At 42.4% G+C, this 12,325-nt stretch overlaps 1 protein-coding gene across 15 annotated transcripts in view; it reads right to left on the bottom strand.

Moving 5' to 3' along the window:
• The window catches only part of MITF (melanocyte inducing transcription factor), a 224,444-nt gene that overhangs the window by 19,897 nt on the left and 192,222 nt on the right, over positions 1 to 12,325 (bottom strand). For all 15 annotated transcript variants that reach the window (XM_039230570.1, XM_039230569.1, XM_039230579.1 and 12 more), the window contains 2 exons: positions 10,665 to 10,760; positions 2,310 to 2,427 (listed from right to left, as the gene is read on the bottom strand). In XM_039230570.1, the coding sequence (XP_039086501.1) occupies positions 2,310 to 2,427; positions 10,665 to 10,760 (214 nt within the window). The remainder of the gene's footprint in view (positions 1 to 2,309; positions 2,428 to 10,664; positions 10,761 to 12,325) is intronic.

A 12,325-nucleotide genomic window follows, 5' to 3' on the forward strand; every position in this document is an offset into this window, starting at 1 on the left:
GCATCCTCCCCAAGGGGGTGGACCCCTGGCCTGGGAGTCTGGGAGGTTCTATCTCAAGCCTGGATACCTCCCGTAGCCTCAGGGTATTCCTTAGCATTTCATCCTCTCTAAGTAGCTGAGAGCCTGTACTTGGTTAACAATTCTTTATTTTTTTTTTTTTAATTTTTATTTATTTCTAGGAGAGAGAGAGAGAGACAGCGCGAGCGAGAGAGGGTCAGAGAGAGAGGGAGACACAGACTCCGAAACAGGCTCCAGGCTCAGAGCTGGCAGTCAGCACAGAGCCCGACGCGGGGCACGAACCCACAAACGCGAGACCATGACCTAAGCGAAAGTCGGACGCTTAACCGACTAAGCCACCCAGGCGCCCCAACAATTCTTTATTTTAAACCTCCACTGTTCAAATCACCCTGTGGTCTCTGCTTCCTGGCCAGACCAGAACACAGGTGAGAAAACCAAACTTAATAAAGATAATTCCCACCCCCACTCCCACTCCCACCCCCGCCCCATAGATCGGATCTGACTCCTAAGCTTCCAGCTACATCATTCTCTGGCTTAAACTAGCAGGGTTCAGAACCCCAGTTCCTGTCTATTTCTCCTTTTCCTGGCATTTTACCCTTTTCCTGCCTGGATCGGTCATTTTCTAAGATATAAAGTGATTCTGGAAGTGTATATAGTTCATTATATCTGCTTCTTTTCTTTAAAAAAAATCAACTTATACCCCTTACCTATTTATCTCATTCCCACCCCCTGCTTCTGTTTTTATCTTTTGTTTTCGAAGAAACAATCAAACACATAATTCAAAACCCCACTTTGCATTTAAGGTGTAAGAATTCTGTTCATGTCCTGCTAACCACATTTTATCATTATTTGGTACAGATCTCAGCATTGTTTTCTAAGAATTTCATGATACTTTTCCTTCCTGGTAGGGTTCCTGCTTTTTGTTAACTCCCAGTGGGTTTTACATATTAATTATCTCTTTCATTTAAAACTTAAAAAAAAATTTTAATGTTTATTTATATTAGAGAGAGAGACAGAGTGTGAACAGGTGAGGGGCAGAGAGAGAGAAGGAAATACAGGATACGAAGCAGGCTGCAAGCTGCAGGCTCTGAGTTGTTAGTATAGAGCCGATGCAGGGCTTGAACTCATGAACCACAAGATCATGACCTGAGCCAAAGTCAGACACTTAACCGACTAAACCACCCAGGAGTCCCAATTAATTATCTTTTTAAACCAAATCAATGTTTTCTTAAAATGTCTTTCTCCTGCCACAATCTTCTGAAATATATCTTTTTTTTTTTAATTGTTTTAATGTTTTATTTATTTCTAGGTGGGAGAGAGAGACAGCATGAGCAGGGGAGAGTGAGAGAGAGAGGGAGACACAGAATTTGAAACAGGCTCCAGGCTCTGAGCTGTCAGCACAGACTCTGATGCGGGGCTCGAACCCACGAACCGTGAGATCATGACCTGAGCGAAAGTCGGACACTTAACCGACTAAGCCACCCAGGCGCCCCTGAAATATATCTTTTTTAAAGACATCCTTGAACAAACAGGAATTTTTTGCACCAAGTATATTTTCCATATTTTGAGTGTGTTCACGTAATCTTGCAAGATGCAAGGACCAAACATTAAAAAGGGGGATGAGGTGAGGGCCATAAAACTCAGCATGATAGAATGCCAGTTCTAATGTAGTTTCGTTATGTTTTAGTAGCCAAATGCCCTCCCTAAAGCATTGAACAAAATGATGAAATAGGTAATTTCACACTTGCTTCAGGAACAAACAATACCCATTGCTTGGCTTTATAATCTATGTTTTTATTCTGTGGGATAAATCTTCTGCACATGATGTAGCAAAAATAACAGGAGGCATGTGAAGATGTAAGAAATTACCCTATCCTGACAACTGCGGGCTTCAATGTATGTCCAAGAAAAATTCAACCCAGGATTCCCAAACTCAAATGCTTCTAGGGGCTGGGCATAAATACCAGCCTGGGTAGAGACATTTGATCATTAAAAACGTAGCCTAGTGCCCCCACCCCAAAGGGGACAGCAGCCGGAGACAAAATGATGGGTGTCACGGAGAACTAATGGCACCATGGAGAGCAGCCCCAATTCCCAGTACCCAGAAACCTGGATTTCCAAGTATCAACCCTCCATCTTAAACTATTGCTCAATGTTTTCGCTACTGCATAGACCTAAAACAAAGTATGTCTACAAACTGGAAGTAGTCTGGAGGTCACAATTTTGATAACTGTGCTTGTCAGAAACTTAACAGAAAATCCCCAGTAAGAGGCATTCTTGCCAGAATTTACCTGTGAGCTCCCTTTTGATGTTGGGAAGGTTGGCTGGACAGGAGTTGCTGATGGTGAGGCCCGGGGGTGGCAGGCCTTGGTTGCCATAGAGATCAATCAGATTTCCAGAGACAGGTAACTAGAGAGAGAAAACAATGACAGAAATGAACTGTTGAACAATTCCTCAGTTATTCAGCTAGACTCATATCTATTCCAGACTTTATTTAAGTTGGAGGTAAAAAGTCATTTTTTTTTAAACAGGAAAGCATGACAGGTTTACCTTTTCGCTCCCTTAGATACAGGGTCACCTTAGCTTGTTCCCTTTGAGAGAAGAAAGGATGCAGACTCTCTAACCCATAAGATGGTTATATTATCAGCTTATAGTTATACTTTGAGCGTGCAGACAATGGATAATGTGGCAAACTCATTATGTAGCACATGCAGGAGCATACACTAGATGTTCAGTAAAGGATGGCAATTACCGTTAAAATAGGGTTCCACGTGGCATCAGTTTTTCACCAAATCGGGTTTCTCATCAAAGTCATTCTTTTCCTCCCCTGTCCCTTTTTAACTCTCTTTACTATAAAGTAAAGAGCACTTTTACAGAGGAAAAGCACCGAAAAGTGTTTTCTATTGGCAAAGAAATGGCTTCTCTATTGCTAACGACAGGCTATTTTCCTTGAAATTGAAATCTTTCGCAAAGCCACAAGAGGGAGCCCACTGACTTTAATAAAAGAACAAAATATACACTTAAAAAAAAGAAGAAGAAGGAAAGAAGTATTTCGCCTTCTCAACCTAGCTTCAGCGTTTTTCTCCAGTTCTGAACTGAATAATTTGGAGCAGTGAACTTATTCCTGTCCCCGGTGCTGCTGTTCCTGTATCGAGTTCACTGTGGGACCCGTTTTTGTGGCCCGAAGCGGTCCCAGGCGTTTCCTCTTCCCACCAGCTGAAACAAAGTTCTGAATCTTCACTCCGGGGACACAGTCAAGGGACCTCACTTCTGCCACTGCAGAAACTGCCCATTCCCAGCTTCATTCAAACACCTCCTGTAACTATTAATACTGAGTATAAAAATACATCATTTAACCCTTCCCACCCTTGACTATCCACTCTAAGTTTTACTCTACATCTGAGACGAGTGAATGTTTACTGACCAAGAGGTGTCAAGGAAAGAGAACAGTGCAGATTTCACCTTTCGTTTTTTCCAGTGGCTACTAACATATAGATAAAAATATCTCACAAAATAAAGACAGAAATGTGTTTTCCTTCACCGGCCGCCTTCGACCCTCTATCCATCATGGCTTCCAAATATGTCCTCTATGAACTAAACCCCTAACTAAAGAGATGAGGAAGGCCTGTACTTTTCGACAGGTAAACAGGGCACCTGCTCTAACACGACTGGGGCCTGAGGGCAGGAAGCACAGGCAGATCAGCAGAACACGTCTCTCTCTTTTCCACTCAGCCTTTTGCTTCTTTTTGAAGGCAGGATGTTTATTATGTATATAAAACTCAATACAAATATCTCACTACACAGATTCATATAAACAATGCGCTGTGATAACTTAAAATGTCCTTGAACCATAATTCAAGACCCTCTAGCTAAGGACCTGATCCAAAGGGACTGTGGTTTTTAGCTGTCATTTTACTAAGTAGTAGAATGAAGTAGGTCACCTTCTTAGGGTCAGGCTCCCCCTGTGTGTGCTCGCTCCTACTCTGGTCCAACTTCAGACGCCACAAGGAAAGGAGTACAAATGTCTCAGTACAGCGCTGTAGAGAATCTGAGCATCAAAACTTCTACAGCTGCTATGACATCTGGTAACCCCTCTGGATCCCAAAGATATCCCAAAGATATCTTTCCAGAGTTTCAGATTTTAGAGGAACTACTGAGTATTAATAAACCAAGAATGTGGCTTCAAACATTCAATGCAGTAAGCCAAAAAAAAAAAAAAAAAAAAAAATTTCCATTCCTCTAGAAAAACAAATATCTAAAATATTTTGAAATGCAAACTGTAAGCAAAACATGCAATTGAGTTATTATGATGATTTGTTAGGGGAAATTAATAGGCAACACATACATAGAGAGCTTTAAAGAAAACCTCTAAGGCACCAAAGGATTTACACTGAACAGATATCCAGTTATAAGCTTTTCCAGGACAAGAACGTATTTTCTAAACATATCTAAACATATATCTAAGCAAAGACTCAGGGGAGGGGTGGAAACAGGAAGAGAGAGACACATGTACACACAGGCAGACAGATGGAGAGGCATGCAGGATGGGGGTGGGGAGAAAGACTGGGGCGCTCCAGAGAGGAATAGGTTGCGAGGGAGTTAAAAACTCCAGAAAAGATTGCTGTGAGTGGCCTGGACAGACGGCAATGCCCACCACGAAGGGAGATGAATTAAAATCTCTATAACAAGATGCCTTATCAGGTTCTCCACTGAGGTCAGACAGCATTACTTCCAGCCTAAAAAGCAGCTTATAACCGTCCACCTACATCTCTAAAAGATTTCCTGCTCTGGCTGCTTTTCCAATACTTGCCGATTAGGAGCTGGTAGCAGACAGCCAGAATATTTTGCTGGGGAAAGTTTTTTGTGAGCTCCTACTCTGGGCCAGGCACAGAACTAGAAAGGCGTTTTGTGGATGTTGTCTTAATTGATTTTGACAGAGAAGCCAGGGTTCTAGCTCCGTGTGAATAGAGCTTTGTGGTAGCAAGTTCACATACTATGTTAATAGTAGTATTGGGGCGAGGACAGTGACAACCTGCTGATAAACCAACTAGAAAGTGCAATTTGCAATTAATCTCCAACTAGATCTAAGCAAATAAAAACCTAGTTGCTCAGTAGCCAAGTATGGATACTCAAATTTACAAATTAAGAGTGCAGCAATTCATAGCCAGGCTTAGGAGCTGGAGAACTAGGTTAAAACCTGCCTGGGTTACTGACCTGCTGTGTGATATTAACCTCTCTGAAGTATGGGGCCCCCTTTGAAAAGTGGTAATCATATCACCCATCTCGCAGGGTTTTGTAACAATTAGAGCTAAAGGGGGGTGAAACATTACATTTAAGTGATCAACACACTGCCAGGTTTAGTAATACTATGCTTTTCTACAAAGTACTGTGCTCCTGGTCCACCTTAAACTTTGATCAATGACACCACGAGCCATGTTAATTACTTAGTAGCCTGTCAACCACTGTACCAATTTTAACAGACTGCAATGCAAATCTAAATACAGGAATCAAGGGAACTACAGGGGTGGACTACTGGCTCAGTGCTAAATCAAGGCTTCTTCAGTGGGGACACCATCCCTTCCCCGAAACGATTTGTCAACCTCTAGAGCCATTTTTGGGTGTAACAACTGGGGGATAGGAGGGTACCACTGGCATCTGGTGGATGAAGACTGGAGATGATGCTAAAAACATCCTTAAATGGGCAGGATAGTCTCATAACAAAGAATGATCCATCTCAAATATTTGTGGTGCTGAAGCTGAGAGACTTTGCCCCTAAATGGTGCCTTATGTTCTTTGTGTTAATGGCTGTCATTCATTGAAGCTACTTAATGGAAGGTTGATTAAACATGGCTTTCTGGGGCACCTGGGTGGCTCTGTCAGTTAAACATCCAACTTTGGCTCAGGTCACAATCTCCCAGTTTGTGGGTTCAAGTCCCACATCGGGCTCTGTGCTGACAGCTCAGAGCCTGGAGCCTGCTTCAGATTCTGTGTCTCCCTCTCTCTCTCTCTGCCCCTCCCCGCTCATGCCTTGTCACGCTCTCAAAAATAAACATTTAAAAAAATTATTTTAAATAATTTTTTAAACAATCATTTTAAGTAATAAAAAATTTTTTTTCTAGTTAAAAATCAGCCATACATACTTAAGAAAGGATTTTGTGGTTCCCCTTCTGGGTTAGAAAAACTGCCCCATAAACACAGTCAACATTTATAATTAGAGCAAAATAGTATCTTTGGAGCTAAGGAAGAGGAAGAGGCATCTTCTGTTAACATGGGTATGCTGTGTCTTTGCTGGGTTTTTATCCAGCACATGAACCTGATGGATAAGATTTCACTTCCTTGGGGCACCTGGGGTGGCTCAGTCAGTTGAGCATCTGACTTCAGCTCAGGTCATGATCTCACGGTCTGTGGGTTCAAGCCCTGTGTCGGGCTCTGTGCTGACAGATCAGAGCCTGGAGCTGCTTTGGAGTCTGTGTCTCCCCAACCCCCGCACCCCCGCCCCTTCACTGCTTGTGCTCTCTTTCTCTCTCTCAAAAATAAACATTTAAAAAAATAACAAAAAAAGATTTCACTTCCAGCATAGAAGTGGACAGTGGACAGATTAAAGCCAGAGTCTAATAGGGACAGATAAAGAGAAGTTACACACCTGTGGGCCTATGCCCCAAACTTGGTCTGAAGTGAGTTCTTCAACGTTCTGCTCCACCAAAATGAATATTTTTCCAAGTAAGTGATCATTGTAAAATGTTATTACTTTTTTTTCTTTCTGGATGCTCCCCTACTCTGAATATCAATTGAGTACTGTGAGCACAAGCAAACTGGGACTTTTATTCTTTGTTTGTAATGGTACAAGAGGGCCCTTGTGCTCTTAGAATAGTTATTTCTAGACTCCAATTCCCTTAGGATAGTTTCCTCTCTAAGTGTTCCTTCCACTTTGCTTTTTTTTTCAAGAAGTTAACTTGAAATAAAGCATATCAAAGAATCAAATAAAAGGAAAAGAAATGCCTAACATAAAGAACATGAAGCTTAAACTCTACCGAGGGAGGAAAAATTAAGATGTGAGTTGCCGTAGCTTTGTTATTTCTTTTGACAATGCAAGCCCAAATGTATCAAGAGTCAGAGCTAGTAACTAACATTTAGTAAGAGCATTATCAGAATCAAGACTCTTCTAAATGCTTATAGATCAACTCTTGCAATCTTTATATGGATTCTATTATTTTATATGCTATTATTATTTTTCCCATTTTCCAGACAAAGAAAGTGAGGCAGAGAGGTCAAGTAACTCACTCAAGAGTGTGCACTGAATTCAGCTGCCTGGCTCACGGTCTGAGTTCTTAATTTCTATATTATAGTCTCCACTGATAGCAAAGTGCTGAACCGCTTTTGCCATGGCCTGATTCTGCTGGGGCTCCCTTTAGACTTTTTCAGGGTATAAATACAGAAAAGTAATGAATGCCTGGATAGTAAGTGACATTTGATGAGGGTGGCTACAGGTGATTCCTCCCCTGGCTGGGAATTAATTCAACTCTGCCCAGGGGATCTTTACCACCCAGGAACTCCTCCGAGATTGTTCCCCTGCTCCTGAATTATCCTCCTTTATTCATGGTCTGACATGGTCTCCCCTTCGCAGGCTGGTAAGCCCTATGAGCAGAGGAAGCATACCTCACCCAGCGCTCGTGACATAGTAGTTAATTCAATCCTAAAGCTAACTTAGGAGCAATCAGATAATGAAGAAATAAGATTTCCATTCTAATGCAGAATGACTGAGGAGACACAGGTATTCAGTCTAAAGGAGAGAAGCAGGGGTGCCGGGGTGGCTCAGTCGGTTAAGCATCCAACTTCGGCTCAGGTCATGATGTCTTATGAGTTTGAGCCCTGTGTCAGGCTCTTTGATGACAGCTCAGAGCCTGGAGCCTGCTTCAGATTCTGTGTCTCCCCCTCTCTCTGCTTGTACTCTGTCTCTCTGTCTCTGTCTCTCTCTGTCTCTCTCTGTCAAGAATAATTAAACATTAAAAAAAAAATAAAGGAGAGAAGCAAATGGGGGTCTGGGAACTGTCTTCAGAAGGCTTGTCATGAGGGGGAACCTGGGTGGCTCAGTTGGTCAAGCTTTTAACTTTGGCTCAGGTTTGTGGGTTCAAGCCCCACGTCAGGGTCTGTGCTGACAGCTCAGAGCCTGGAGCCTGTTTCGGATTCTGTGTCTCCCTCTCTCTCTGCCCCTCCCCTGGCTGCACTCTGTCTCTTTCTCTCTCTCTCTCTCAAAAATAAACAAACATTAAAAAGAAAAAAAGAAGGGTTGTCATGACGACAAGTTCTCCATGAGGCAACCCGGGACCCATGTTTAGAATTCACAGAAAAACTCACTGTGAGTAATATCTGGATTATAAGTATTAAGTATGATGTTATTCTAAAATAGAGCTAGACACATTACAGATGCTCAAGGAATATCACCAATAAAATACTATCAAAACTACTTGATATTACAAAAAATTATGCTTAATAATTTAGATGTTGTAGAGCACAACTTGTTTCCAATGCTGAACGCTATACATACTTTAGGAGATGACCACGTGAAGCAGACACAATTATCGGTCAGATTTTACAGATGGAGAAATGCGGTACTTCAACAAGGGAAGTAACATGCAAGACGACACAGGAAATGGCAGGCTTTGTAGAGGAACCCAGATATGAGCACAAATCTCCAACTCCTAACCATTGTGTCTTCCTGTTTGTCTTGTGAGTTTAGTGCATATCCTTCTTCAGAGGCTTTCAAGAAGATAGAAGACTGATTTTTTGTGTGTATGCGGGGGACACAGAAGATATACAAGGAAAGGCTAATGCACGGAGTACTAGGTTGGCTCAGACGACTTAAAGACCCTCACCATTGGAGAAAACATTTTAAATGATTTATAAAAAATCACAGTAACTTTATAGTCCTCCTGAGTGTGCCCAGATACCACTTGAGGCCACTGGCAAAATGACCACCCTCATCAAGCAAAGTCCCTTTGGGATGATTGGGCCATTGCTAATAATTACTGCTAGGGCACTGAAAACATTGTAAATATACCTACATTTTCTTTTTTTTTTTTTAATAGTTCATTGTCAAGCTGGTTTCCATATAAAACCCAGTGCCTATCCCCACAAGTGCCCTCCTCCATGCCCATCAATACACCTACATTTTCGAGTACATTTACATATTCTACAGTGCAAGCTCTCCCAAGTGTTCTGCTCACATTCACCCTAGGATTTCGACTGCTGACAAGTGTGGCCCTCCTCACGAGAGGCAAAAAGTGGGAAGCAGAAGGGTTCTGACTGAAGCCAACTAAGGGCTCAAAGAGGGTGGGGGGAACTCTGGAATGGAAACATCTGTCAAGATGGCAGAACACCTAGTTCTTTCAAAATCAGGGGGTGAGTTTACACGAGCAGGAACTTGACAAAGACTAAGGATCTTAGAAAAGACTTTGGGGTTTCAAGGGGAGTTCTCATCCCTCAGGACTTCAGGTAAGTGGACTGAAAGAAGTGAAACAAGATGAAAAATAAAAGAAAATGCTACCTATAAAACTTTAGTTTCTATATAAACTATTTTGGTGTAAATAAGTAAGAGCTATCGTATTCCCTGGCCACAGAATTTATTTACAGGAATTTATTCTCTGAAAAGATTTTCTATTGCGGTAAAAACTCACATAACATAAAATTTAGCATCTTAACTATTTTGAAGTGTACAGCTCAGGAGTGTTAAGTCTATTCACAGGTTGTGAAACATCCCTGGGACTTTTTCATCTTCCACATATTAAACTCTGTACCCATTAAAGAACAAGTCCCCTCATATCCCTCTCCCCTATGGAAGTTAGCCTTTTAAATACAGGTTATTAAAGAATATGATGGCACCATGGCATTGCGCTGAGAGAAAACAAAAAAAGATGGGACAAGACACTCAAAGCCAAACGAGGAGTCCTGACTCTGACATACCCAAGCTGTGTCAGTCTGTGCAAGACCAGCTGACGTTTCCTAATCCCAAAAACGAGGCCAGTGATACTACCTGAAGTTGACTCACAGAATTATTGGAAGAACTAAATAAGATCTACAATAAGACTTTGGCTAAATGGTAACATAAGACACCACTCTAAGGAGCGAGAAAGGAAATAACCAATACAGGCAAGGTTCCAAATTATAGAGAGAAGGAAGCTTAATAAACCACTGCTTTATTAACTGAAATTGGAATAAATTTTGCTGAAGGAAGGCAACTTGAATATCATTCTATCATCTGTGAATAGAAAGGTACCACCTTTAAAAAGTGCATTTCTTTGTTATGCCAAGGATAATGCTACTGTGAACAGTACCATGCACAGTATTTTCCCCTGGCAGTGGTGCACTCTGTTGTCATTAGATGTCATGGGGAAGAGGAAGGCCTATTGTCCCAGTGACAGTGAACTTGGACACCAGGGAATGTAGAGCTTTGTCATGGGGCTATTGATAAACCCACGAGAAATTCTTAATTTCCAATGTCACAATCACTTATTTGCAATCCTGAGACAACTCTCTGTATTAGTACTAACAAATTTCTCAGTCACTTGCAGAAATAAATTAAAAGCTCAGGAAAAAGGAGAGAACACTAGAAATATCTCAAGATAGTCTTTAAGAAAAGTCATCAATACCGTGTTTGCCATCTGCAAAGCAGGGTCCATCAAGCCCAGGATTTCTTCATTATAACTGGATTCTAGGCTAATGATGTCATCAATTACATCATCCATCTGTAGGAAAAAAGGGCAGTGGAAGAGACAAATATGAGCAAAAACAGTACAAAGCAACCCAAAGAGAGATCCATGGTTCTTTTCTTACCCTCAGCGCTCATGCTCTTCAGTAAGATTTCTAAGAAGTTACCATCCCCTTCCCCCCAACTATGAATATCACTGAAGGTCACTGACACCAACAGGTGATAAGGACGACATCTGTAACCAGTGCTTAGGAGGACTAGGGGCCAGGCACCGGGCTCTGGGCTTTGGATGGGTTCAAGCACTTCCCCCTCACAACAGCCCTATCAGTGTAGGTACTGTCAGTATATCCATTCTCCAGCTGAGGCGAAGGAGAAGTGCCTTGCCCAGTGGAAGAAGGCCTCAAGCCACAACTTGAACCCAGGGTCTCAAGCCCTATGCTCAACTGCCACTAGTAGACAGGAAAGATGGACTGAGAGACCTCATCTTGTATGGCAGCTGCAATTTCCTTGTTTTTCTCGAAGGACTATACCCCATAGCCTTTGTAGACCCTCTTTGAAGTAAGAAAACACAGGCGGTCACTCAGACCTTTGCTCTCCTAGGAACTTGTGTGGGGGGTCACTGTGGCCCTCAGGCTACTGGCGAACCCGGCACCGATCTTACAGTGCCTTGTAAACTAAGAGTCTCCTTGTACAGCTGCCAGTGTGCGCGGGGTTCCCCCAGGAGTATACCAGGACGGGGTTATCATTACAGTTGTGGAGCTGACAGTCCCTCTAGATCAATTTTATTCCTCAAGTACCAAAACATCAGTTATGATAATAAACAACAGTGATTACATGTGCATTGCAGCAGTTGCAAAGACACGTCTGTGAGAACATTTCTTTGTAAACACCTTACGTGTGTGAGCTGGGTGGTGTGCCTGTGTGTCTGTCAGGGTGCACTCACGCTCGAATCTAAACAGTGCTTCACAAGTACACAGTGAGGTCTCGGAGCTCAGAGGAATGCCTGTTAGGTCTTTTGGCCATTTCCAGTGAAAGGAGACAGGCCCCACCGTCAGTCACAGGGCTTGTTGGAATTCTCCTTCTCCCATTTTCTGTATTAAGGGCAAAGCCCTCAATTTTTAAGGGCCTCAAAAGGCCAATCAGGAAAATGGGGTTAATAATACTCATTGTCTTATTGGACTCTTTTATGTTTTTTTAATTTATTTCTGAGAGAGAAAGAGACAGTGTGAGCAGGGGAGGGGCAGAGAGAGAGGGAGACGCAGAATCTGAAGCAGGCTCCAGGCTCTGAGCTAGCTGTCAGCACGGAGCCCGACGCGAGGCTCGAACCCACAAACTGTGAGATCATGACCTGAGCCGAAGTCGGACGCTCAACCAACTGAGCCACCCAGGTGCCCCTCTTATTGGACTCTTGTGAGATTTCAGGATAAACCACATAAAGTGCTCAGAGTGTCATGGATACAGTAAACACCCAAAAAATGAGAGTTATTAAGTGACCCTGACAAGAATAAATGTGGGTCAGTTTTGAATAACTTCCAGCACACTGTTTATGTAGTTTCATTTCTAGATAGACCAATTCTGTTTGTTTGCTTCTAAGAGATGATT

This window comes from Hyaena hyaena, unplaced genomic scaffold (genome assembly GCF_003009895.1).
Source record: "Hyaena hyaena isolate Hyena2069 unplaced genomic scaffold, ASM300989v1 scaffold_48, whole genome shotgun sequence".
Taxonomy (NCBI): domain Eukaryota; kingdom Metazoa; phylum Chordata; class Mammalia; order Carnivora; family Hyaenidae; genus Hyaena; species Hyaena hyaena.